This window comes from Chelmon rostratus, chromosome 3, assembly GCF_017976325.1.
Source record: "Chelmon rostratus isolate fCheRos1 chromosome 3, fCheRos1.pri, whole genome shotgun sequence".
Classification (NCBI taxonomy): domain Eukaryota; kingdom Metazoa; phylum Chordata; class Actinopteri; order Chaetodontiformes; family Chaetodontidae; genus Chelmon; species Chelmon rostratus.
Window position 1 is genome coordinate 19,516,592 of NC_055660.1, and position 26,946 is coordinate 19,543,537.

Below are 26,946 nucleotides of genomic sequence, written 5' to 3' on the forward strand. Positions count from 1 at the left end.
GCTGTACTGTATAATATACTGCAAGTAGAAAATGACACCACATGCAATGCAGAGCTATTTGGCACAAAGTGTAACTGAACACTGCAGTGTGACATTTCATACTTTTCCATGCTTCATGAGGCAAGCGACCTCAGCTGTGACTGAAACTGCAACTGAAAATTTAGGTTCAGGTGAAGCCACTCTACAGAGCAGTTCCAGAAATCACACTTAAAATGCAAAACATATGTGCACTTCCTCATGCCAGCTGTGACACTGTGCTACAACCATCCAGTTGTTCAAGTATGTCCAAGCATTTGTCACGTTAAGTTTACAAGGTCCAAAAAAGATTACCGAACTTCACTCACCCAAAAAGATTTTTTATTTGTCAAATTCTGCAGCGTACGGAGAGGCTGCACATGATACATTTCGTTGTGCTGTTCATGTTTTCAATTCATGTTTTCAGATTGTAGGAAGCAAATATTAGTTCAGTCAAACAGTTTTAATTGTTTGCACAGTCCCATATGTAACATATCAGAGGAATAAAGCAGAGTTTGGCTGCGTCATATGTAACATACAGTAAATAAAGCCAATTTCTGTCAATAATAACAGCAAAACAAACAGGAACAACAGGCTAAAGTAGAGATTGGAGTAAACCTGATTCTTGGTCATTGGTGTGTGCTTGGTAATGTTTGCTTTGTGTGTGTGCAGGAATGTAAGTGTAAGTGTGTGTTGCCTCAGTCATCCACAGCGATGTTGCGGAACAGATAGGCCATGGACTCTCCGTTGTGGGTGCGCCGGATGGCCTCAGCCAGGATCATACTGACATCCACAGTTTTGATTTTTGGACACTGCAGCTTCTGCACCTCATGAGGCACAGTGTTGGTCACCACCACCTGGAGGTTCGAGAAAGCAGCTTCAGTGAATGTGTTCCAGCTTTTTCCCATGACTGAAGGGACTCTGCTGCCCTGGGCCTAGGCTGTCAGGTAGCAACATAACTTCTCGATCTAAACCTGGCAAATTAATTGACCAACCATGGGGCTTCTTCTGAATTTGACTGTCTGCAACTTTAGAAATCTGTAACTCTTAATATAAGCATTTGATTGGTGGAGTTAGGCGAGGCAGGACGTACTTGAGATGTTTCTAGCGACTAACTTTCCTGTTGTTTAAACAGAAGTTTAAACTTAGACAAGCCGACTAATCTAAAAGTAAGGAAACGCTCAGAAAACAGTCAAAACTAAACACAAGACAATCTATAAGGTTAAACATTGTGCAAACGAACATTGCGTATCAGAGCAATTGGAAAGTCTTAATGACATTCTTCAATAACCCAGTCGCGTTTTAAATGCTGCTGAAATGTGCGGCACTTTGCGCTGCCCATTGTGAACACTGCATGTGTACATCAATAAAACAACAAGTATTTCTGGTTCCGACTAGCAAGAGAAGCAACATTTCATCGACTAGCTGACTAAACGTGCACATCCCTCGTATGTACCCTGGGAATAATTGACTTTAGACAAATGCTATGTGGAAATGACACGAGCACATAACTGTACATGTAAACAAACCCACAACTATGTTAGTGTAATTATTTAATGAGAAAACCTCACTCTCTTGCCAGGATTCCCCAATAATTAAAGCCATTCCTCACACTGTACCTTACAAATACAGTTGCTGAGAAGCTCAGTTCAGGGGAATATTCCCTTAAACCTTTTTAAAAGGTTCATAATAAATAAACAGTTTGAAACGTCAAGTGAACAGAATAATCACAGTGTTTGATTTCAAGTCTGTCTGTCCGCAGGAATAAATTTTCTTAAAAATGTTTGTTTTCTGAGTGACGTTCTTTGTTTAATGTCTTAAAAAACCTCCTTGGGACATAAGTCAAGGCATTTGATGATGAACATGCACAAAAAGTTTGAAAATTTGAGCATAAACAAGAGTGAAGGGACACATCACGAAACTGACCTGAGCTTTTGTTTCACCAATTTCAAAAAGGTAAACCAACGTAAGCAAAACAAAGATATTTGTGGGAGTGATTCATTAGGGAGGCGGATCTGATCTGCAGTATGCATATGTACTGAGGCGGGACTGGTTTACATTGAAGCTTCTGCCGATTTATCTTGCAAAACAAATTCATTAGACACATTTGACATGCTTTTTCCAGGCACCTTTGAGTGTTACTTTCAATGACCAGAGGGGATGACACAAATAAATCTGCCATCCACACAGGATTTTACCTCATCGATAGCAGACTCCTCTATTAGTCTTGGCGCGTCTGCAGACAGCAGGCCGTGTGTAGCCATGATGTAGATCTTGTAGGCTCCCCTCTCCTTCAGGATTTCTGCTGCTGCAATGAAGTCCTCCACATCGTCTATGATGTCATCCTGAAAAGTGGTCACAGGGTTAGGCGTCACATGGTAAAATGGAAAGAAAGAAAAATACATATATTTGGATTGCTGGAAAACTGAATGTCAGCATTTAGGATTGTATTTTTGGGTCAACATGTCTGACTGAGAAAGGCACAAAAATCACCAGAGACACTTCGGCCTTGATGTGATATTTTGTGGTAATATCGCCCTTATGAGAAACATCAGCAATGTTTAGTGAATTACATGAAAACCCATAAAACAACTAACACGTGCCACAAGAATCTGTCAAATTTGCATATGAGCAACCCCACAGCTAATGTCTGAAAACTTCACTCTAACATTAAAACATGGGACTACCCGAAAATTAAAGCCATTCCTCGCGCTGTATGAGATGCCATGTTTCAGTGTGAGGAATGAATAGTTGAACTGTTGCGAGTAAAAGTACATCACACAAAAGCTTGAGGTCTTACAACAATGATGGCGATTCTGCCTCCTACATCTCCAACAACAGTGATGGGCGGCTTCTCCTTTGCCATCATCACTGCAAGACACAGATGATGGAACATTAATTTGCGGGAAAATAATCGAGGTCTATCCTGCGACCCCAATCAGGAACGGATTCTTGAAGTGAGGTTAAGTTAAGGGAGATTTGGTGAGAAGGGATTTGGTTAAAAACATCATGCAAGACAGCTCTACCCCAACAAGCTTCCAGCTACCACAGCACCAGTCCAATAAGTGCAGACTGCTGAAGACTGATCTGAGGGACACTGTCATACAGCTGCTAAATCAAGAGGGACTGAACTGAGGGGGGGTTTACAGGGTGGGACTGCATGTGACTACTTCTGGTATAGTGGTAGATGGACAAGTGGGTGTAGAACTGAGCCTCTTGTAGCAACCGTAGACCGGGATCGATCATTATTTGCAATCTACTCACACTATTTTTAATAGATTACAACTTAAATTTTAACTCATCTAGGAGCTTTTCCCAAATTAACGTCTCTGACATGCACACGAGAGTGTCTGAAGTACTTTGAGGGATTTCAAGTAATAACGGATCCAGGTCTAGAACCCACCACATCTGTCCCCCCACACTGAGGCCCTGACCATACCAGTAACCTTCTTCCAAACAACAGCAAGGCACGTTCAGAGGTCAGTCCCCAAATCCATCACAAGACCATCCAGCAAGGCCTCTGTGCAAAATGTTTGAATGGTCAAGGATTTCTGGGTCAGAAAGGAAGCCGAGAAACTAGAATCTAAACACAGTTTTCTCAAACAAAAGGAAATCAAATCAAGCAAAAAGATGCAAATGGAAACAAGCAGAATTTTGAAAAACATGAAAGTCAGGCAAGGCTACTATTACTTGTTAAACTATTGATGAACTACAATCTCCAGTTCATCATTAAAAGTCTGCCAAGTTTTATGCAATTCCATAACCTAAAGACAGTTGGAGGGTTAATGAGCATGAGTCATTATAAAAAATGCTATTCAATGACAGTTTCATGTCTCTGCTGGGTCTTTACACTCTTCTTTTTACCCCTTTACTCTTAATATTTAACAGCCTGAGCATTAACTCATATAGGTCACGTCACAGTTTCTGACAGTAACAATTCTTACATTCACAAGAACCAAATTCAGAGGATGTGAGACTGAGGGCTTCCAACAGATATCACTGACACGTCTGGGAAAACAATTTCATTGCATCCAAGTGTGCTTCAGTGTATCAGGAGAGTGCAGCTCCCCGCTATTAAAACAATGTGCAGCCAAAGGCAACGTGCAGACAGACACTGTGGGTCATTCAAACGACTGGTTGGCTCTAACAGTCAAGTGTGTGATTTCCTCATTAATTTGAATTTCTTTTCAGAAAGTCTGACCCAGGTGTAAAGTTTAATTGAAAAAAAGAGAAAAAGGAATTTAATAAAAACATATTGTATTTCTTTTGTGGTGGTTGAGTGAACACAGTTGGAAACAGGAACGCACGTCCTAAATTCCTTCATAACCTCTGTGGTAAACTGGGGTCAGCGTGTGAAATACCTTACGTCAATAAGAACCATCAACATTCGAGGCAGCTTTGATTTAGCTCCAGGCAGAAGCCAAAAATAACTGTTTTGCTGCATTGGGAGGAGACATACGCAGACCTGAAGTGAAATACCGACGTGCTTGTATACAGTATTTAGATGCTACAACGTCCGGGGCAACAACTCCTTTTGCTGCACAAATTGGTGTCATACACAGCTATCAACAATGTCAAGATGAGGCCATATAATCATACAGGTGAGTAAGTTTTCTAATCCATTACTGCTGCCTTAACACTAGGCAAGATGGGAGTTCATAGGATATAATTAACACTTCTTACAGGATAACTGTCACTTTCAATTGCTAAACATCCAGACGTGAAATGAAGTGGAAGCCCTCAGTAACTCTCTGTCATTCCATGCAGTGAGGCATAAACAATAGACAAGTAGCACAAGTAGCACAAGCATTATGGTCATACTTGGGAGCTCTATCCCAGGGAATGGGACATGATGTCTGCTGCCTGCGTTGGCAAAAGATAGGATGGTACAGAAAATATTAATGCACAATTAAGACATACAACAAACAGAAAACATTGCAGAGCACTTGGTCATATCCAAACAAATTCTTCCATCTTCTTCCTGGGGAGGATCGAGTTCCCGGAGCAGCTGTGCTCAGTCTTAAGAAGCCTTTCTGAACCATGCATTGACTTCTCACATAATCAATGCATGTTTAAAGGCAGAGAGAGAGAGGTAGAGAGAGAGAGATTGATTGATTCAGCTCCTGTTGGAGGGACGAGAGACATGGCTGACATAAAGCACATTTCTGAGCTGAGGAGGAGAAAGAGGAAGAAGGTAAATTCAGCTGAAAAGAGAGCAGACGGGACAAGATGAGATGAGGAGGGAAATAAATCTGGCTGAGGAAGAAAAAGGAGTCAGTACCTGCAGTATTTCACAGCTGGCTACAACAACGCCTGGTGTGTGCGCGTGCGTGCGTGTGTGTGTGTGTGTGTGTGTGTGTGTGACTGCAGGGTCAGCATGGTCATTACTCTTGTCTTAAGCTGACCATTTTAGGCAGCTTTTAGAGTAGGCTGAAACTGTGAGCGAGGGTCAGCCCTGCTGCTGGTCCAGTGCAGAGGTATTCACAAGGCAATAAGTACAGAAAAAAAAAAGATGGCAATGTGCCTCGGCATTCGTTCTTCTCGCAGTACGATGACCACGCGGCTCGAGACTCAAGCGCTCTCATGTCCCTGTTGGAAACTCAGCTCTCCACATCACCCAACAAAAGAGCTGATTTAGCTTGCGGTTGCAGTTTCAAGAAGCTTGACATCATGCGGGTTATTTCAAAGGAAAGTGCCTGTGACTCCATCACTTTCAAACCATTAACAATTTATAACATTCCCGCAGATGCATCAGCTGTCTTCAGCTGTCTTCATGCCTTGCTTAACACTTGTCAGCAATGAAATCTTTAACTATTATCCTGTTTTTAGTCTTTTTGGATTCATAAATTAACAGTGGGGGTGATTTGGTTCTAAAAGAGTACAGATATAATAATAGAGTACAACTTGCCAAAAATTCGGTGATGCTATGCTGAGCGAGTGTAGTTTATCTGCCCGGTTTAGAACTCACAAAAGCCGTTGAGCTCTCCTCGCAGGATTTCTGGCTCTCCTCGTTCTCAATCGGGTACTTCTGCTTGAGGTGGTGAAATAAGTTTGTTGTATTGCCGCCTTATGTTGTCAGTCTTCTTTCACTTCGTACATATTACAGTGGTTTGCTGTACATCTCATCTAACACATATCTGTTAAGGCCTGTCAGGGGTTGCAGAAAAAGAGGCCATAGAGACTTGTGAGCCGGCTCTGTGTGTCTTACATGGCAGCTCCAGGCCGGTGTGTCCTGCGGTGGTGCGGGACAAGGGGGGAGAGTGTCGACCGTCAGCCATGTCCGACTCCGAGTGATGGGCCTCCCCGTGCATCACTGCCAGCCCAAGTCGCATCCTCTCAGCGTAGGACTGAGCTCTGAGACGGACGACATGCGGACACGCAAGAGTCAAAGAAGTTGACAACACATACAAAAAAATATAGTAATGGCAAAAAAGAGAAGACAGGAGTTTTGCACAGAAGCTTGAATACACCTAAGAAGAGACAACGCTAAAGAACGAAACTATGACAGTAGAAGTGATGCACTTGTGTAAAACAGAGACTTAAAATTCAGTGTTTGAGGCTTTGTTACCTTTTGGCAGCTGAAGGGGACTTTGCGACAATGATGGCGTTCCTGTAATCAGGGATCTGAGGAGAGAGAAATATGAACATGAGTGCTGGAAAACAAAATTGACCTTTGATCATAAGAATCATTAGTTTAACTATACTTTAGTTCCAACACTTATTTGCATGTTCAGTAGAACACCATCATCATCGTGAAACTGTGGCACAACCCTGTCACACAGTGTAATGCAGCCTCACCTCCTCCTGGATGTACTGGATAAGAAAGGGGGAAGCTCTCAGGTTGTCGACAGGGAAGCTGAAGAAGCCCTGGATTTCTTTCTGGTGGAGGTCCATGGTGATGATGTGAGTTAGCCCTGCGACACAAAGATATGCGCATGAGTTGGTGTGGCCTCTGAACAATTTTCTGAAGCTTTTGGAGCACAAAATTGTGTACTTTCATCTGGTATTGAGAATAAAGGCGGTAAATCACAAGTATGAGAAAAACAAAACAAAAAAAAATAGTTATAAGTAATGTGGTGCACGAGTCAGTGCTTAACACATAAATCATGCAAGCAGACCTGCACACTGTAATTTGTACCCAGCTGCAGGCGGCTGATTGTAACTTTACTCTGTGTGATAAAATGATTCCAAACATACATTAAAGTGAGAAAGTTTTACATCAGTCTTGGAGATCATGAGTCTGAGAACTGCCTTGGTCCATTATTATTTTCACTATTCACACTGCAACACAATGTATGTTTCCATAGTAATGTGGATAAAACACAAACTCTACATCTGAGCTGAACCCTCATTCAAGACTCAGCGGCTATTAACTGGAACCAAGTGGAGAGTTTGAGTGTGATCTTAGATGGAGAGCTGTGGGCGACTGAGTAACCTCCAGAAGGATTTAGGCAGGTGAACTTTATATAACATAGCTAACTTCAGGTAAAGCTGCTTGTCGGTACTGTCTCCTTTGGACGACACACAAGTAACATCATCAATCGCCAATGTCAGTCACAAACTGGCAGCGACTGGATCCGTAAACATCAAGAGACTCGGACTAGAAGAGATCCGATCAGTCATCAGGACGCTTGTTAGATAAGTCTCTTTTATTGACCTTAACCCAGGCTTTCGTTCAGTGGGTATAAATAACAAATCAGTAATGACAAAAGAAATGACAACACGCAGTCCATACCAGCTTTAGCTAACATAGAAGCTAGCAGCTTGCAGACAATGGATCCTCTCTTCCTCATCTTGCACTGCTTGCTGTAAGGAAAGTAGGGAATGACACCGATGATGTTCTTGGCACAGGACGTCTTCAGGGCATAAGCCATAACCAGCAGCTCCATGATGGCCGTGTTAACATCTCTGAGAAACAGCACAAGAGATTAGATCAGATATCACAACTCTGCAAAAGCACTGTGCTGATGTGCAACTAGAGTCCACAGGCTCAATCTAGTTACTAGACTGAACCTGTGGTCACATACAAAGACGAACCAAACAGAAGGACATGGGCTTCATGAGTCAGCGGCGTAATGTTTGTGCACAAGATGACGATCTCATAAACAGTGTCCTCTTTTTGCTCCCATCGTTTAAAATGACCTGTAGTTGGACTCCACTTTGCTTTTTGTCTGACGCCCAAGCCAAAAATAACTTCAAAAGTTACTGGCTGTTGTAATATAACTGATCAAGCTGCGATGCATGAGATGCATAGCTAACTGCACAACTACACATGACCTAAATATGAAGTTGTGTTAAGGAAAAACACTTCAAAGTAAGACAGGATTTGGCTGACAGGAAATCACATTGCCCCCTGGCTAGAAAGCAAAACTCTGCAAACTGTGGTGAGATCTTGATGCCATGATTGTTGCTATTTTGATGACTGGGAGAGTTTCATTGTTTTAGAAAGCTGAAGAGCTGTTTGTGTAACAGGATACTGCATGTAGCCGTTTTGGCCTTGACAGCTTGTTGAAACCAGAGATCCCAGACAGGCGAGTCAGTGACCTGCTCGATGTGCACACGCTCAATACAGGAAGCTGCAAAAACGTGACCTCTCCTCCTGTGAACTTTGCTCATCTTTCAGAGCGTGTCTCTTCATCACAGCAAATAACTGATTAACGAGGACAAACAGCAGGCTCGCCTGGTTCAAGTCAAATGGCCACAGTTAGTTGTTGCTAGGCCAGCTTCATTTGCAGCAAAGGTGAACTTCATTTTGCATAAAACCTCCCAGGCAAAACGGATTTAGAATTAAAAAAACAAAAACAAAAAACTTCCCAGCATCACGGTAAACAAAGCAGCCATGTTTTGACTTGTTTCAGTTAATTGCAAAGTAATGAGAAGAGATAAATTGTGCCAATGTTATTGTGTCACAAGCTCTTAGTCATGTGAATGTTATCATAAGAAGATACTGAAAAGCTGGTTAAAAAAAGTCAGTCTCTAACAGTCATTTGTCGTATAAAGGAAATGTATTTTTTGCTTTGTTAACCTATGAGGGGATACCGACTAATATAATATAATAATACTTGTATGTGACTGACAGTGAATGGTACTTGCATATGCAGTATGTAATTACAGTAGGGTTATTAGGAAAAACATGCATTAAAGTCTGCAGTTTTTAGTCACTTGGTGTCAGACACAGATCTATCATTTAATTATCTTATAAAGCTGTTGTGGCTAACCGGTTTAAAATCAGACACAGACAAAAATGGAGGCAAATATTCCCTCTCTGTTTAGCTGCTCTGGCCTCCACCAACTTCTGATACAAATATCTGGGTCAGTAGTTTGCTAGATGTTCAGTTTTCATCGACACTAGGATGCTAACTTTGTCAGTCTGCTACTTCACGCCAGGCAGGTAGATAGTGGATTTATCGTAGCTTTTATTTTTTGGCTGAAAACAGCTGCCTGCTGCCTCCGGAGACAAGGCTGATGAGAGTGAAGCAAACATTAAATTAATGGTTTGTAATATCTAAACAATGAGGCAAAAGAGGCTGAAAAGCTCAAAAGAGTTGCAGAATTGGGGGATACTCTGAGGGACCATCACATTACACACAGTGATATGACTCTTAGTATAAAACACTAAGGCATCGAGAGCTTTCTTCTGTCTCACCTGGGAATGGTCTGAATGATAAAGATGTCTTGTCCACGGACAGACTCTTTCACATCCACTCTAGTCTCTGAAAACAAAAACAAAAGCACAGTCATTGTGGGTCAACGTGCAAAGTCGAGTGAGAAGGCACTAATGCAGCTCATTAATCTTAGACGTTCATTGAGGAAAAGGGGGAGTTTAGGACATTTATCAGGCTTACCTCGATTTGACTCTTGATAAACCACCGACTTGCCCAACTCCACACCCAAGCGTCTGGGAACACAGAGTTAGAAAAAGCCGTGACCTTAAGTGACTGAAGATAATTTACTTGTTGGAGGGATTTGGGAAAAATGTTGCAGCCATAATGGAAGCATATGAATTAAAGGTTTTGTGAAGTTCAGTGCTGTTGTTATGAAAAGACTATAAATCTCTAAAAGAGCATAATGTCAAAAATAAAAACACACAAACACAAAAAGCACTTGGCACAAACACTAACAAAGCTGTCAGTGATGTGTACATTTAGTACAGAACAGTCCAGTTGCATCACGTTAAACGCAAACAGGCCCAGGCATTTTGAATGCAGCTGTGCCTTGGGCAGAAAATTGTGGAGTTAATTTGAAAACTGAACTGCCAAATAACATGAATGCCCATGATAAATGAACTTGGATGACTCTTTAAATCACACCACAGATGAGTCAACAGACAACAGGAGGCTCCGTCATAACAGTCAGCCGGGATCCCTCCGGGCAAGACAGCCTCTGCAGCCTCGCCCTGCTCACATCCCTCAACCTTGTTCCAATAGTTCATGTAATGCCATCAACTGACCATGATGCCTCTAAGATTCAAGAGTCTTTATTGTCATTGAACATGTCAATGAAATTTTCATTGCAACCCCCATGTTAGGAACAGATAGTGAGAAAGATAAGAAGATTAGAAAGAAAAAAATTAAGATAACTACAATAAAATTAGATAAACATGCAGTAAATATATTTGTAAAAGCAGACAAATAAAAAAATCACATGGCTATAAAAAGAAGATGACTGCAGTTCCAGGGGCACTGCAGCCTAGTCACCATATGCACCTCAAAGCAAATATTTAGCACAGTATTTATTAACATTTTCTGTGTGCTCATGTTATTTTGACCTTTCCTCCACAAGAAACCTCTATGTGGCTCCAGAATGGCAACGTAATCTCCCTGTAAATGTCCCGCAATGTTGCCAAACAGTGAAAACCGAGAAAGCTAAGCGGTTTTTCACCGTGTGAGCAATGCAACTTTTGCTTGGCTGTCTGACAAGTCTGCAGGGCTGGGAAAAACATGGCGGCTCACTGATTTCAGACGGCCAACAACAAAAAATGTTGGTATTAGTAGAGATCCGAGTCAGTCAGTGTTTTCCTAAGGACTGCAATCAGATCCTTCCACACCTTACCTGGTTTCACCTTTTTTTCTACTGAGCCAATACCCGTTTAAATGCCCCCTGGCTCACTGCCTATTAGATAATGTCTGCCTGCCAGAGTAACATCCAGTGTGTTTGCCCTGCTCACTCCCTTGACAGAGCAGTGTCTGCACATTATGCTCCTTTGATCTCAATTATTCTCTCTGACAGCTCCTCTGAATCTCCCACGCCAAGAGGCAAACCCAGATTAGCGATAATCTCATAAAACAAATCTTTCATTTTAGCTGTACCTCCTATGTACACACTGTGTTGTTAATCTGCAATCAGCCTTTTAAGGGAAATGATGATTAAGGGAAAAAGAGCTTCACAGACTTAATAAGGGGGCCTTACAACGAAAGTCAGAACAAGGTTTCAATCAATCAAACAATTCCTCGAAGTTTTATTAACTTAAGTTTCCAAAATTTCTGGCAGTATGTTGTGCCAACGTTGGATCATTTTTATGCCAACAATTACACAAAATGTGATTACTGTCAGGTTAGGACTCAAGGGACTCCTAAAAGATCATTTCACAGCACACAGAAGACTATATGGACAATACACAATATTTAAAATATATATCAGTCAACCCAAAGAAAATTGTGCCCACAAACAGATCACCTAGTAGTAAAGCATTGATGCTAAGATTAGTTTGTAACAAGAAGCTAAAGATACAGGTAACCAAACTTGACTCCATACACAAGATCTATATAATATAATACAGGTATATAATATAAACCTATGCAGCATATAAGATGCAGTATAGGTTTATTATTCCCTTAGTACAGACATAACCTATGTTACTGTTTTCAAGTTTAAAATTACTTTTACTAATTATTTTGCATGTTTTCCACAACGTAGAATATGTAAGGTGTTGCGGATCCATGTGCCATCACACCATTATCTTGTTGACAACATGCTGTATCATGAGTTACCTTATTTCCACATTATGCACAGTGCATGTGTTTGTGTGTGTGTGCAGCCTAAGTGAACTGCATCAAAATCAAAACGATGCAACACCCACTGGCCTCAACCAACACACATAGTTTCAGCGTGCATGACAGGTAAAACAGCCAATACTCCTAATCAGAGACATTAAAGGCCATGAATCATGCTGGTGATGTGTAGCTGAAGCACACTTACTCTGTGATCTTCTTGGCTAGCTCGGTGCAGGCGCTGGTGGAGTTTGCAGAGAAAACACGGTAGCCACTTCTTGAAATATTCATTTTGGTGTAACCATAAGACAGCTTTGGAGAGTGAGAGACCAGAGACCTGTGACCCCCAAAGCGCCTAATAGGCATGTTCTCTGAAGTCAATGTGATACTGTTTCACGTTTCCCCAAAAGCGCCCTTTATTAGCCGAACAGAGGAGCAGTTTCCACGCTAAAATCTAAACTCTGCCCTGGTTAGACTTCCATCGTGAGCCTATAAAGTAAATACAAAACTGACGGAAGTTGTAACACGCAGAACTGCACATAAACTAAAATAACAACGAGCACATGCTCCACATGCAACGTGGGGATCAACACTCGTGCTGGCGACAGTGAGTCAACAACCACCTTCACGTCGACCAGCACCACAAAACCCTGGTCCAACAAAAACCCGACAGCAAATGGAAAGCGGAGCTCTGTGTTTCCACGTCTTTAACGTCTCCAGAACACACACTCAGCGGTTTATGTTACCATGAAGACGAACCGAAGTGTAACACAAACTTGTTGGGCGCTGCTACAGTGCGCTAACTTCAAAACTCCGCCGGTGGTATTCAAACGTAGCTGCTGTGAACTCCGCAGCAACGCGGCCGCTGTAGGGTGAAAAACGCCACGAGCAAACGTTCATTGGGTGGATGAAGAGAGGGATTGACGTTAAAGCGAACCAATCAGATACTACATCGAAACAACAGAGGGCGTGTAAGATAAAATTTTGACCAATCCGTGCTCGGCTACTCTATGACCTAAAATTAAAGGGCAACGACCAAAAACATGGGCTGCAAAGTTTTCCTGCAGTAAATATGCAGGCAGCGCTACGGAAGAGAAAAGAAGGCAGTCATTCTTTACATAACGAGAAGAACACTGTGTCAGATAGCATGAGAGTAGATCTGCTCATCTAGGATAAAATCCCATGTCAAAATAGTTTTTACAACATTTACTCATAATACATTTGTCACCATAACATCGAGCTGTGTGTGGCCTCATTTCTAAACCACATAGTGCTGCAAGCCAGCTGGAGTCATGTGCAGTCACATTTTGTTCTAAGTCGAATGTAGATGGTGATCATGATGAACCCACACAAACTCAGCTTTCGAGTCTTCTACACGGAATAGAAATTCTAAACATTTTAGTTGAACAAACCTTGTTTACATGCTTTCATTTTCTAAAACCTAGGCTATGTCATGGGGATTTAAGGAAAACAGCACAGCACACTAGTGATGTATTTACACTTTATTCTATATACACTTATGTTTGTCTTTTACAGGAGAGGAGCAAAATAAATGCAACCCCAACACCCATGTCCCTCTTAGTTCAAAAGACATGTTTTGACTATTGAACACTGATGGCCCTTCTCAGGAGGGAGATGACCCATGGCTGGGTGTAATATATAGAGGTCCTCCTTGTGGTCCACTGACTGGCACATGGATTATCCTACACTGTTGTCCCCCAGGTCTTTGATGTGCCAAAGACAACCGTGTTTGACATTGTTCATCAGATGTGTGACGCACTGCTGTCTCTCCTGGAAAAGGCGGTCCGCGTGGTCATGGCTCCCACACCTGGCCGACAGCCCAGCCCTCAGCAGTTATGTGGGAGCCACTGATGGAGGCCACGTCCACATCGAAGCTCCCCATGGTCCACATGCACAAGATTACCTGAACAGGACAGTCTTCCGCTCTGTTCAGCTTCAGGCAATCTGTCACAGCACTGTCAAATTTCTGGACATATTTGATGGTTACCTCTGTTCAGTCCACAACAACAGGGTGCTAAGAAAGAGTCCAGTGTTATCACAGGCTGTTGCTTTAAATGTTGCTGCAGCAAGGAACTGTGGAACAGCATTATCACATGTCCTTTCATAAAGGATGGTCCAGTGCATCCTGTGCTACAAGAGATCAAAAGGAAGCACCAAAGCATCTTTTCTTAGCGTTTAGAGGATTCAAGCCGCTCTAATCATGGCTGCCACTTCGATACTTCTGGCTCACATCACTCAGGAACCTTCTGAAGCAAAAAAGATGATTGGAGTGGTGTATCATCTATAGTAGATGGCGATGAGCACGCCCGGTTTGGAGAAGTGGACTCTGCACTGACAGCACTGCTGTGGATGAGGGAAGCAGCCGCAGCAGCAGCAGCAGCATTGTTTCTGTCTGCTTCTCCAAACTGGGCTCGTGCAGACCTGCTGTCTACTGTAGGTAATACACTGACTGCATAAGTCCCTCACACGACCTCACATCAAAAAACCTGAACCATCCCTTCAGTGCTGCAGGATTTTCAAAAACCTTCAGCTGCTACGGGACTTGAATGTTAAATGCCTGTACGTGCATCTTTTGTTTTGTTTTAATTTCTTCACCGTGGAACCACAAAGAATGATGTCCCTTTGCACTGTGAACACCACGGACTCATAAATCATGCCAACCTGGCACACCTGTCTGCTTGTTTTGGCTCAGTTGCTCACCACATCTAAGACACCGCCCCACACCCTTCTCTGCACAGGCTGTGGGATCTGTGATTAGAATTTGTTAGGCTATTTTACCAGGTCGATGACGTGCGTGTAACAACCAACAACCGCCGATCTTTTCACTTCCTGCTTCCTTGTTTTCTTTCCTCTTTTTAGAGTCAATCACATTTCTTCCATACTTCATGCTTTGATATTTGTTCTAAGACGGCATCAAAATGCAGGTGATCAGCCTTTCAGCACCTTCTCTTTGAGCAGGTCCAAGATGACCTGCCTCTCCTGGCTCTCCAGCTCAAATCTCCGTTCCCTCTCTTTTCTCTCAGCTCCCAGGCGCTCCCTCTCCAGAGCAATCTTACCTGAGAGTTTAAAAAAAAAAGAGGGGAAATGAAATCTGTTATTCAAAAATGGCAGCATAACACTCAGCATACTGTTATTATTTCCTCTTTTATCCTGAGATCAGTTTTTTACGAAAACTTTGATCCTTTTTAACTGACATTTACAGCTGCACACGTCAAGTCACTGACTTCACTGATAGGTGACGTGTTCGTCCTTAAAGTGCAAGTGTACAGTGGAAATTGAGAATGATTATCAGGCTAACTTTAATGCAAACTTAACCTGAAAGTAAAATTTTGTCTATCTTTAGAGTTTATTAATGTTCCATCTTTAAAATGGATGACTTACTGTCCATTTTAGTTAGAATTAATGTTCTGATAACTTCATCTGCAACAAAAAACATCGGCGACAAACTGTGGCTCTAAAACTAGCGAAAGACACAATCGTCCACATTAAATGACACCTTTAACATCGCTGGGACAAGTATTTTTTACCCCCGGACGAAATGAAAATCTTACTCCTTTGAATCTCCAGCTCCTCCCGACGCAGAGCGAGCTCCTCCTCTCGCAGCCGCTGCTCCGCCTCCGAGCGTTTCTCCAGGAAGCTGAGAATCTCAGAGTAGGTCTGGCAGCAGCACTGGCAGGGCCGCTTGGCCATGGGCGCCGCTGAGAGCTCGGCCATTTCCTCACGGTCTTCTTCTGGTTCTGCTGTGACAGCAATTATGTCCAAAAAAAAAAAAGACAAATTACAAATGCTTAAGGACACTTGAGAAGGGCAAATGGTTGCTTACGCAGGTGCTTGAACTTGAAATTTACAGTTGGGATTCTGGGATTTAAGTCCCACTAAAAGTTCTTTCATTAGCGGATTGGCTCGTTGAGTTCTTCTGATCAGTGGAAATCACATACTTCAAATGTCATTATTGCAGTACAGTAATGTGTGCACAAGTACAACTAACAAAGATCCAACTTTCCAAAGATGTAGTTGTCGTCATTTTAAATCCAACAGCCAGCAGCACAAACCCGGTGGTGCAAAATGGATGAATGGAGCATAGTGATCTAATCTCTTAAAGTCTTCCTCACAATATCAGAGATCGAAAGCATGAGTCTCTGTGGACCGCATGATCAGCATCCTACCAAACCAAACCTCCAATGAAAATCCAGTTTTTAATCCTGTTAACGTGATGTCCACATGGTGTTTTTTATTTGCTGCAAGACATAATATGAGTGACATAAGCTGCCAACGCCATGTCTATATCCACCTGTCACATACCTATGGAGCCAATCCCATCAAGTTGCCCGCTGGAGCGACGATAAAACGATGGGACGGGTGTGGCTGCACATCAGTATTTTACGAGCTAAGTTTCGCTGTTTTTTGGCATGACAAACAGTGACTACAAAAGGAGGAATGGTGAGACCTGGCATCCTACCAAAGGACCTGAAAACCTGAGAGCCAAAGCCTTTTTTCCAGAGCACCGTTTTGAAAATTTGACACGAAAACAGAGACTTTGCCACAAAACTTATATCGAAGCCCAACACTGCTCCATTTTAAGGCATGGAAAGATTGAAACATGTACATTTGATGCACAGAGGTGAGTTATTGGGACTTCATCAATGCCTGGAGAGGAACTAAACTCATGCAGCACATGTAACGCCAGCATGAAACACACCTCTACCTCTTGGCATCGTCTTTTATTACAACCACATTATTTCATATTCCGTCCGCGGAGTCATCTTCCAGGAGTAAACAAACTTGCCACTGAGCAGCATGTAATGATTGAGAAGGAATGACCTTGGAGGCAATCTTTCAACTGTGTGTTGTGGGTATGAAGCGACAGAGTCTTGTCCTGTCTTGAGCTCTCGGTCTGTTTTTACCTGCAGACGGTGCTTGTGCGATGGTGATGTTGGGTTTGTCCTGCTCTGGCAGAGTTAGTTCCTCTATGGCTCGCTTTCTCAGCTCATCCTCCTGGGAAGGACGAGGGCAAGGTTAATCGTCACTTCTGCAGCCGTAAGAACAGAGAAAATGAGAGAACTGTGTGCGACTAGTTACTATTATCAGCAGAAGGCGGAGAAATGGCACTACTTATAAAAAGAGTAATAACAGCAAGTTTAACTGTAACTGGATCCTTCTGGGAGGAAGAAAAGGGAAGTGGGCAGGTAGTTACAGAGAACATGATGAAAAAATCAGTTCACATTATATAGATTACACCGCTGGTTCCCAAACAGGAGATGAACTCCACCAAGGGGGTCACAAGATAAATATGAGGGGTTGATAGGTGAATATTGAGGCAGGAAAGAAGTGAAAGTGTGCTATTATTTGTATTCTTCTGGCCTCTAATGATTATTTGGATGAATGATGTTTTGAAAGAAAAATCACACATTGTTAGAAGTGCTCACAGATACAGACAGGCAGAGATGAGAGACCTGTGACGAGGGGCTGAAAACTGGCAACAAGCTTAAAATGTTTGGAATCACTGAACTATACAATAAGCTGTGGTTTTAACAATCACGGCAGTGTTCGAAATCTCAGTTGGTCAAAATGAAGAAATCGCAGCATGAAGCTGCGCGACAGAAGCTGCGACTTACAGCCAGCTGACACAACACGTTTACCTGCTCTGACACCCACCTGGTACTTTGTGCTCTCCCCGCTGGCCAGCAGCCCCTTCTCAGCCTCCAGCTCCAACACCTCATGGAGCAGATCCTCCTTTTGAGCATACAACCTCTCTGTTCCAAACCTGAGTACACCAGAAGCACACACACGTTAATTACACTTCTTCTTGGTGGCGCTCGAGGTCACCACACATCTACTTCAGGGCCATAATGTCCTCAGGAAGCAGGACAGTTTGTAATTTCTCCTAAAATGTGGCTCCGAGTGACTGGACCAACCGGCGCAGACTGGGAAAGTCTTGTTTCTTGTAGTAGTCCAGCAGCAGCATGGTCCTCTCCCTGCACCTCCTGGCGTCCACCTCAAAGTTTTCGTCTTGGAGGGCTGCAGTGATGATCTCCCCCACGCGGGCCCAGATCCGTCCTGATGAAGGTGAGTTCACACACATGTGAAAATACAGTATACAGGAAATAACTGTGTAGTCATGTCTGTGTTGACAGGAGATCATGTTTTCCCTTTGATTGGTCTTCTTGCCTGTTGTGGTGGACTGCAGCTGTGCAAAGAGCCCCCTCACTGTTTGACTGAACACAACACTAGTGATGTTTTAGACATTAAATGTCACAGCAGCGCTGCTAGAATAATTTGTCATGCAGGAAGTGCAGCTCTGACTGCAGGACTAACCTGGCTCTTTGGAGGCAAAGGGGTTCTGGGCGATAACCTCCCGCAGAAGGATGATGTCATGCCGCGCTGAAAAACGCACCTGGCGCTTTCGGGGGGTCGTGGAAGGGCCGGCGAGGGAAAAGCCTGAAGTTGGGAATAGAAGACAATAGAATAGAACAGATACAGCCTGGAAATATGTCGAAATGGACTAAGGTGAGATGGGGATATAGATCAGGAAACATTCATTCACAGAGGGTCTGTTTCAGAATTGCTCTGACCTCTGACCTTCATGTAAAGGAAACCAATATACATCCCATAATTACATGATAATAGCACTCATTATTAGTATTATTAGCATTAAAAATACCAATTTGAGCAAATGTCAGGGCTAACCCTACTGTAACCTAGGAAACCCTGTGTTTTTATTGGACCAAGCCATTACTTTCTGGCATAAAACTGCAAGTGGGAATGAACTGACCTATGTTACATGAACATGGGTCTTATATGTTTTAGAGGAATGAGTTAATTTGCAGACACTGCTACATGTTATTACCATGCATGTAACTAAAAAGCCATGATGTGGTGTCCACTGGGCCTGTGTTTTGGCGCAGAGAGGTAAGTGGTGACAGCGGCACAACTGCTGTTTGACAGCAGCTCTGTCACAGCGCACAAGTGCAAGCAGCCGGCAGCCTGCAGCTACCAGGATCCAAGCACAGAAGCGAGACAAACAGCCTGGAAAGCCCCGTTAGCCCCACAGAGGCTACAGCGCGTTCAATGCCCAACCTATGCGTCAGGGCAGGAGGAGGCGCAGCGTGTGCGCACGGATCGAGACAAGCACCAAAATGCAGTTCGGGAGACGTTAATCTAAGTGGTTGAAAGGCGCGCTAGACGTGCAGGTGGTGTTGTTTCTCACCGTTGTTGATCGGCACCTCCACCACAACCCGTTCCATGTTTCTGTTGGGTGCATCCGGGAACCGCCTGACGCGCGCTGTACACGTCCACCCACCAGTACAGGTTGCCCACTGACGTGTAACTCAACTTGGCGGAGGATCAGGATCCGGCAGAACAGAGACGCCGCTCTTCACTTTTTGTTGCGCTTCCTTCGCGTGGCCGCAAGATGGAGCCAGAGGACTGCGCTTCAGTGGTCCTGAGCGCGATGAAGAAGACACACTAGCACCTGCAGCTTTCTGACTCTGCAGCAGTGTGGAAGCTGTCTTCTCTTACCGCCACCAGGACATGGACACATAGCATAAGTAATATCTGGCTGAATGCAACTAAGTACCCAAGTACATTTACTCAAGTATTTTATGTTCATGCATTCATTTTATGTATTTTTTATGTGAAGCATTTGGTGCACACAAACATACAAATAAAATATATTATTATTATTATTATTATTATTAAGTATTACACTTAAGTACAATTTCTAGGTACTTCTCTTATCATTATACTTTGTTCTTCTGCTCCACATTTCAGAGGGAAATTACTTTATTTTAGATTTATATATGAATTAAGATTTTTGAGAAGAACTACATGAGCAATAACTAATGCACTAATACATTCTAACTATATAACAGTAACAGTCACAGGGGACATTTGTGTGCACTGAGTGTGTTTATTACTCAGTATACTTGAGTACATTTCCTAATTATACTCATTTTTACTTTTACTAAGTAACACTCGACTTGTAACAGAGTATTTTCAAGTGTAGTATTAGCACTTTTACTTAGAAAGAAACTGTAAGAAATACAGTTTCTCCTAATTCTAGCAAAATATAGAAATGGACTTATTTTTTGCAAAAAAGAAGCAGCTTGAATCACCAAAGAAGAAGAGAATAGTACATATGTAATCAAATGAGTTGAGTAGTTGCAGCTAGGAAGGATCAAAGTAACATTCCTCAAATGTTACTACAATCTCAATTCACATTTCCACTACTGCTCATATGTTTTTTGTCATCAGTGAAGATGCCAATTGAACACACTTTCTACAGTAACAACTTAAGCTTTGACTCTGACTCCCCCTACAGCACCTCAGATAAAAATGTCAGTTTATGTTCCCAACAGTCTTCATGAAGTCATACATTTATCCAGATTGCTGGCTCTGGATGCTTATTCTGTGTAATTTTTGCAGATTGCATTATCGTTCATGTTGTGGTCAAATGGGCTGGCTGCATCGATCAGTGTTTCCCGAAGCTCAAGATGACATCCTCATATGTCTAATTTTGTCCACAACCCAAAGTGATTCAGTTTAGTGTCATAAAGGAGTGAAGAAGCCAGAAAATGTTCACACTTAAGAGGCTGGAATCAGAGAATTTTTACTGTTTTTTTCCAAACAAACCAAACTTGATTATCAAAATAGTTGGCGATTCATTTAAGAGTTGACAACTAATCAATTAATTGTTGCAGCTTGACTGTACATCTAACAAATCCAAATCCCATAGAAGTGATTGTCTGTGAATGTCCGTCTCTGATATTCAGTGAACCAGAATTGTTCATCTTCTTTAGAAGAACTGACTGCTGTATAGAAGGACAGAGATGCTGACTTACAATGCTGAGCATAAACTCTTTTACACCCCAGTACTAATTTGCAGAGAACTGATAAATACTGTAGAGGTGTAACAGAGTGATTGAAAAGCTTGCAAAACTGTAAAGCTGTGACTTTGCCTACATACGTCTTGGTGATGACTGCTCACAACAAAATGAGGAAGCGCATCATTATACTGGAAGGTGATCCTGGAGCCATCCAGTGTTAAAAATATCCAGGCATCCCTCCCAGACGGCAACTCTGAAATCAAACAGTGCACAATGCACCTTGTCTGTGGCACTATGCTCGAGCTTTAGACTGGCAAATATTTAGGATCATCTCGGCTGGAATGAAATCTGTGAATTTTGTCGGTCAGGTGACACTTCAGCTCGAGTCCTGGCTAAAGACCCCTAAACCCTGTGCTGGGCAGTCGTGTGCATTTCCTCTATTTGGTAATTCTCTTGCAGTATCATCTGTTTATAAGACACAGGTCGTAGCTGCTAATGTGCAATGAATCACATGTTTATTTGGTTTATTTGCAGTCTGTCAGAAGCACCGCTGCAGTTAAAACAATTATATTTTAGGCACGTAGCCAAAGCTACATGACCTGTGATGAATGCAAATAGGAAAATAGCCTTCCGTTCTTTCAGCAGCCAATCATAAGTCAAGGGGGCAAAATCAGGAGTCAAATGATGTCTTTGTCTCTGGAGAAATTCTAAAGAAGCACAGGGAAAATAAATAAATGATCGAGGAACATGTGGTAATGTTTCCAAGACACAGAGGTCTGCAGGTGCTCAGACACTCGCACTCTGCTGCTGCAACTTTGGCATTTTTCTGAGCAAACCCGCATTTGCATGACGTTGCTGCTGACACAATGAGAGGGAGATAAGCAGGGAAGCAGAGCCGGGACCCGGCAGCCTGCTGCATCGTAATCATTTGATTATTTGGTTAGAGATGCTGGGGAGTGTTTTGAGGACGCGTTGGGAGGGAAGGAGGGGGGACAGGAATGGAAACAGAGAGAGGGAGAGAAAGCGTGGAGGGAGGACTGACTGGGAGATGAGTCAGAGCTGCTTTTTTTTTTTTTTTTTTAAGTGAGGAAATCAGTTTTGTTTCCTGCATTGGTGACTTTAGGAGGAGAGTTAATTGAACTTGGCAACCTTCCAAGTAAAGGCGCTTGTACTGCCCACGCTCTCATTACCGGTGACTGTTATGTCGAGTGTTGCTGTTCTTCAGAAACCTCCGGACTGACGAGAGCCACACAGGAGAAACAGTCTGTTGATTTAAAACAGAACTATATGACAGAGGGTGGTCAAACAAATCTATCAAATCACTATTATTGAATGTGATCATCATCATGATCAGCTGCCATTTATGCAGTGCAGATCATCCCAGTGGTTATGCACATGAAAGAATAGAAAGCAGGCAGGCTCCAGCTGCCTGCACGCCAGCAGCTGGTATCCTCACTGCTCAGATGTCACTGGATTGTTAATTAGCCAGGACACACAGTCCTGGTCCTGCAGGATCAAAGATGTTTTCCAGGAAGTGCTTCAGAGCAGACCGACCTCCACAAGATCAGCATGAAGACTTAACAACAATCTGACACCCCCAAATTGCTTCTTCTCCACGCTTTGGCAGTGTTGAAAATGTGTGTTTCTGTCTTTGGACACACGTCTGCGTATCTGCTCTCATAACTTTGCAGCATTGTGTGATATTTCCACTTTTTTGTATAACAAATATATCATCTGCTGTAAGAAACCACTGTCATTATCACATTTTTTGTACTTGGGTGATATTTTAACGCAGTATGTACATTATGCTGCTGTACTGTTGCTATACACTGCTAGCGGTTGGTTAGATACACCTGGCTCGAACTGATGCGGTCCAATACAACAGTCCTGCAACAAACACCCCCCTCATGCTTTAGAGAGGTTTTGATTAAACTTTAAACACCACAAACTGTTTAAGTGCTGTTATTTCTGTTATTTATATATTAATATTGATTTATATTGATTAGAATGGGCTGGGCCAAATAATATATAGGCTGTGTATAATGCAACACAGTTCAGCAGCCCCAGAAACTGCAACCTCCACAGTGGCAATACAGTTGAATCATTGATCACTGAGTCAACTGTACTTTGCAATAATAAAGCAGATTACACACTGTAATACTGTGATCTATGTAATACCCACCCACACTGAAATTTCAATGTATCAGATAAAAACATTGATGAATCATGTGCAGTATAAAAGTGGAGCCCTCAGTGAAATTCAAGCGACCAGCTGTAATCTGAGACATATTTTACATGAGGCTTCAAGGTCGTCCATTTTCAAATCATTTCAATGTTCATCAGGCTGCGATGAATCCAAACTCATTTTGAGCTGTGTTATATTCCTTCTGTGTGCATTGCTCTTTGACAGTGGGCTTATTATATTTCACACGGGCAGGAAAATACAGGAAGTAAAGCACAATACGTCACATGAGTTAAACCTTCAACATAAAACAGGACACACAAAACCAGTCAAGCAAAATCATGACAACTGCACATGCTGACTCGTGTTTCTCCCAGCAGCTGGGCCCCATAGACTTCACACTGGATTAAAAAAACCATGACACAGAGAGTAACTGACCTTGTTTGCAGCTGTCAACAGTTCTACAGATGTCTCTTTTGTAACAGTGGGCTTTGGGGAAAATGCTTTTTGGGATTTTTTTAAATTCAGCGATAATATCACAAGTGACCACTGGGACAAATTAGCAGCAAGACTAAGCAGTGGCGCTCTATCCAGCTCTCTTAATACACCCATGAGCAGGGCGTGTGGACTTCACTTGTAATCACTGTGGGGTTGCCAGGCAACCAGCGGCAAATTGACTTGTTAATTAGAAAGCTTTAGAAGTGTTTGTATGGGTGTATTTTTGAGCTAAGCTGTCTGCATCCATCCACGCTAAAATCTACAAATCAAGCCAGAAATTTGGAGAGTAGTTATGGACTCAAATTTCAACAGCCACTTAAAGACGATTGCAAAATCATCTGCCGGCTTAAAAGCAGCAAGAATTAAAGGATTTCTGTCTAAACAAGATACAGAAAAACTTGACGTGGTTCTTTTCAGCAGTCGAGACTGTTGTAATGGTGCCTTCACAGTTCTTCGTACAAGATCAATCAGGGCAGAGCTGCAGCTTGTCCTGAATGCTGCTGCCGGAGTCCATAACACTAAGAAAATGGAGCACTGGCTTCCTGCATAGACAAAAAAAATCACTTGTCATTAAATGTCAAGCACTAAATGGTCTCAGACGTTGATACATCTCTGATTTACTTGTACATTAGGAAGCATCCAGACCCCTCAGGTCATCTGGGACAGGTTTAAAACTGTCAGCTAAATCAGGACTTAAAAAGATTATTGTTACTGCAGCTTTCCAATGAATTAGATTCATAACCTCTCTTCAATCTGCAACTATTTGCTTTCTTTTCAATTTTATCATCTTTTAAATGCAATTTTAACATTTTGCCTTGCTTCCAGTATTTACGCAAAGCTAAGCTAAGCTAATCACTTCCTGGCTCTAAAATCATTATCATGGGTTCACAGTTATCTCCTACATAACTCCTTGCAATCGATGTGATCACGTTTTTTACTTTGAAAACTCAAAAACTTTTGTCGTCCATAGTAGAAGTGTGTGTGTACCTTTCATGTTCTCTAGAAACAGCAACACATGCTGGGACACACCTAAAAACAGCAGCACCGAGTGAAGGGGAGGCAAATTTTTTTAGAAGATATCACCATAAAACTTCTAAGGTTGAAGACTTGAGTTCAGACAATTAAATATGCAAATTAAGTACTGTCTTATTACATATGCACTAAGTTGCATACATTTCCAGAACAGAAATTTGAACACTGGATCAAGCGTGGATCAAAATACCTGTTTCATTTAGTTGACATGTTAGAATCAGAAGTTGTTACAGAGGCAATCACTCCATAAAACAGGCATAAAAAAAATCTACTTGTTTCAAGGAAGAAGATGGAGATGTGGCGATTTCTGGCTCAGAGAGAAAAAAAATCATTTTGAGAAAACGTTTATTAAAGACATATTTGATAGCTTTTCAGAGCAGACTACAGATGAAAAGGATAAAACCGTAACATTGTTTGTACACGTTTTGAAATTTATTTATTTAAATTTTATGTTTAAATATGCAAATGAATATCTAGTTAATTAAAAGCAAAAAAAAATGAAGGAAACAGCAAAATGTGTATTTTGGTCTGAAAGAAGATATGAGAAGAGTAGCAGCACACTTAATAATAACAATGAGCCCGAGTCTTGAGATAAGATTTAATTTATTACATTTTCATCTTCAACTGAGAACATTTAGGATCCCTGCACCCTGAACATTACTTAAGAAAATAACAGGTCCTTATAGTCTTCCCCTGGCAGTCCTCCAACACATGCAGCCTTGCACTAGAATCCAGCAGAGTTCCTGACGCAACACGACCGAATGAAACAAGAAGTGAGAGCGTACCGTCGAGTCACAGTAACCATGGCAACGAAGCAGCGACAGCCACTGGCCGTCTCGTTATCGCCCTCGTGTACCTGTGCCTGGGAACACAGTGAGCGGTGCAGAAGGTGTGCAGGATTATGACGTTTGAATGACAGCCCTGCCCTTTCCACGTGGCGCTCACTGAGAGCTGCCCTTGTGGGAACTAGCAGTGTTTTCGCTAAGGATGACTCACACTGAAAGATTAGAGCCCCCCCTCCACTAACTCTGTGCCCTCCTACTCTCCATCTCTCTTCTCCTTCACCTCCCCTGCTTTCAGCCACTTCACCATCTCTTCTTATAGCAATTTTCTCTCTCTGACTCCCTCTCCTGCGTCGACATGGTCTCGTCCACGTCTCTGTGAATCTTCCTAACACACCCTCCAGCTGGTGTGAACAGCTGGTTTTATGTCTAAATGTGAAAAGTGAAGAAGAGAAACATGTCACACACTCAACGACCCCACGCAGAAGATAATTACTGATTAGATGAAGGTCCTCGTCAGAGAAAAGAGCTATATGCATTCACTGTGCAGCCATGGCGCTCATTTCTGTATGAACTGATTAATATATATCACATGATAGATTGTGTGTTTCCAAGGTATTTGCATTTGTAAGTTGCCGCCTGTCCTTCTAACCATTGCTGTCTTATTCAAAACTTGGATCTTTTCTGTCTTTCGACCACACATCAAATTTCCCTGTGGGCCTCCATGACAGCACCAGACATGGTTGCTGGGTGATATGTGACCGAAAGCCTCTATGACAGTGTTGAGGCTGAACATTAAAAGATCCAGCGACTGAACAAAAGAGACAGCTGTATCCATCTCAAGAAGAAAAAAAAAAACATGCACAAGAACAGAGATGAGGAACTAATTGGGAGATTCATTGAGAAATGCATCATATACATGGATTAAAAAGACTTTCACGTTTAGTTAGTGTATCTTAACGGGTCTGACCGGGAATCGGAGGCTCAGTTATGTTTTTTTTTTCAGTCCTAATAAGGTTGATACCCCCGCACTGAGTCTAAAATCTGAGCATCACCACAGCCGCAACAGCAACGCTATTCTGTCTCCTGTTTACCTTTCATTCACTTCTCATGATAGCGCCCCTGTGTTTGCTTTTTTCACATCTATGAAGTCTTATCTCCACGATGCCCATTAGCTCATTGTAAAGATATGGGGTATACAAGGTTGCTATGGCGACTATTCTTCTTGGCAACACAGACGTCTGCTCCGCAGTTTGATTGGCCGTCCCTGCCCGATGTAAAGGACATGGATACACCTTCTACATTCAGGCCATAATAACTGATAAAATACAAGGTGGTGACGAATATATCTGGTTTATTCAGAGTGGAAATGGGCTGAGGAGCTTTGCCCCTGGCCAGCAGATTAATATGAAACATGAAGTACCTGCTAAAAATGCTGTCTAGTGCGCCTGAGCAGTACGTGTGATCACTGTCTCTCTCACTGGAGTGGTATACTATATATATTATGTCAAGTGGTCTGCAGTGTCAGCTGCGGGATGATCCGTACCGTTTGTGGAAACGCATACGGATGATACAAAACTGTATGTGTCACATAACACTGC

General features: G+C 42.4%; 2 protein-coding genes across 4 annotated transcripts; both read right to left on the reverse strand.

Annotated features, from left to right (window-relative positions):
* Nucleotides 1–341: 341 nt before the first annotated feature.
* On the reverse strand, nt 342–12,863 carry LOC121604162 (phosphoribosyl pyrophosphate synthase-associated protein 1-like). 2 transcript variants are annotated; one of them, XM_041933600.1, is made up of 11 exons: nt 12,214–12,863; nt 9,861–9,913; nt 9,662–9,728; nt 7,751–7,923; nt 6,814–6,929; nt 6,584–6,639; nt 6,224–6,369; nt 4,837–4,878; nt 2,816–2,886; nt 2,214–2,360; nt 342–872 (listed from the first exon to the last, which is right to left on the reverse strand). In XM_041933600.1, exons 1-11 carry the CDS (start codon nt 12,369–12,371, stop codon nt 714–716), a joined length of 1,188 nt encoding a protein of 395 aa, XP_041789534.1. In that variant the 5' UTR covers nt 12,372–12,863; the 3' UTR covers nt 342–713. The 2 variants fall into 2 exon arrangements, with proteins under 2 accessions (XP_041789534.1, XP_041789535.1); XM_041933601.1 differs by lacking the exon at nt 4,837–4,878.
* Nucleotides 12,864–13,532: 669 nt separating this feature from the next.
* si:dkey-45d16.4 (scaffold attachment factor B1) lies at nt 13,533–19,329 on the reverse strand. 2 transcript variants are annotated; one of them, XM_041934007.1, is made up of 7 exons: nt 19,234–19,329; nt 18,342–18,464; nt 17,942–18,083; nt 17,682–17,790; nt 16,931–17,021; nt 15,578–15,763; nt 13,533–15,082 (listed from the first exon to the last, which is right to left on the reverse strand). In XM_041934007.1, the coding sequence occupies exons 1-7, from the start codon at nt 19,268–19,270 to the stop codon at nt 14,955–14,957; spliced, it is 816 nt and encodes a 271-aa protein (XP_041789941.1). In that variant the 5' UTR covers nt 19,271–19,329; the 3' UTR covers nt 13,533–14,954. The 2 variants fall into 2 exon arrangements, with proteins under 2 accessions (XP_041789941.1, XP_041789940.1); XM_041934006.1 differs by having other exon boundaries at nt 15,578–15,766.
* Between the last annotated feature and the right edge of the window lie 7,617 nt (nt 19,330–26,946).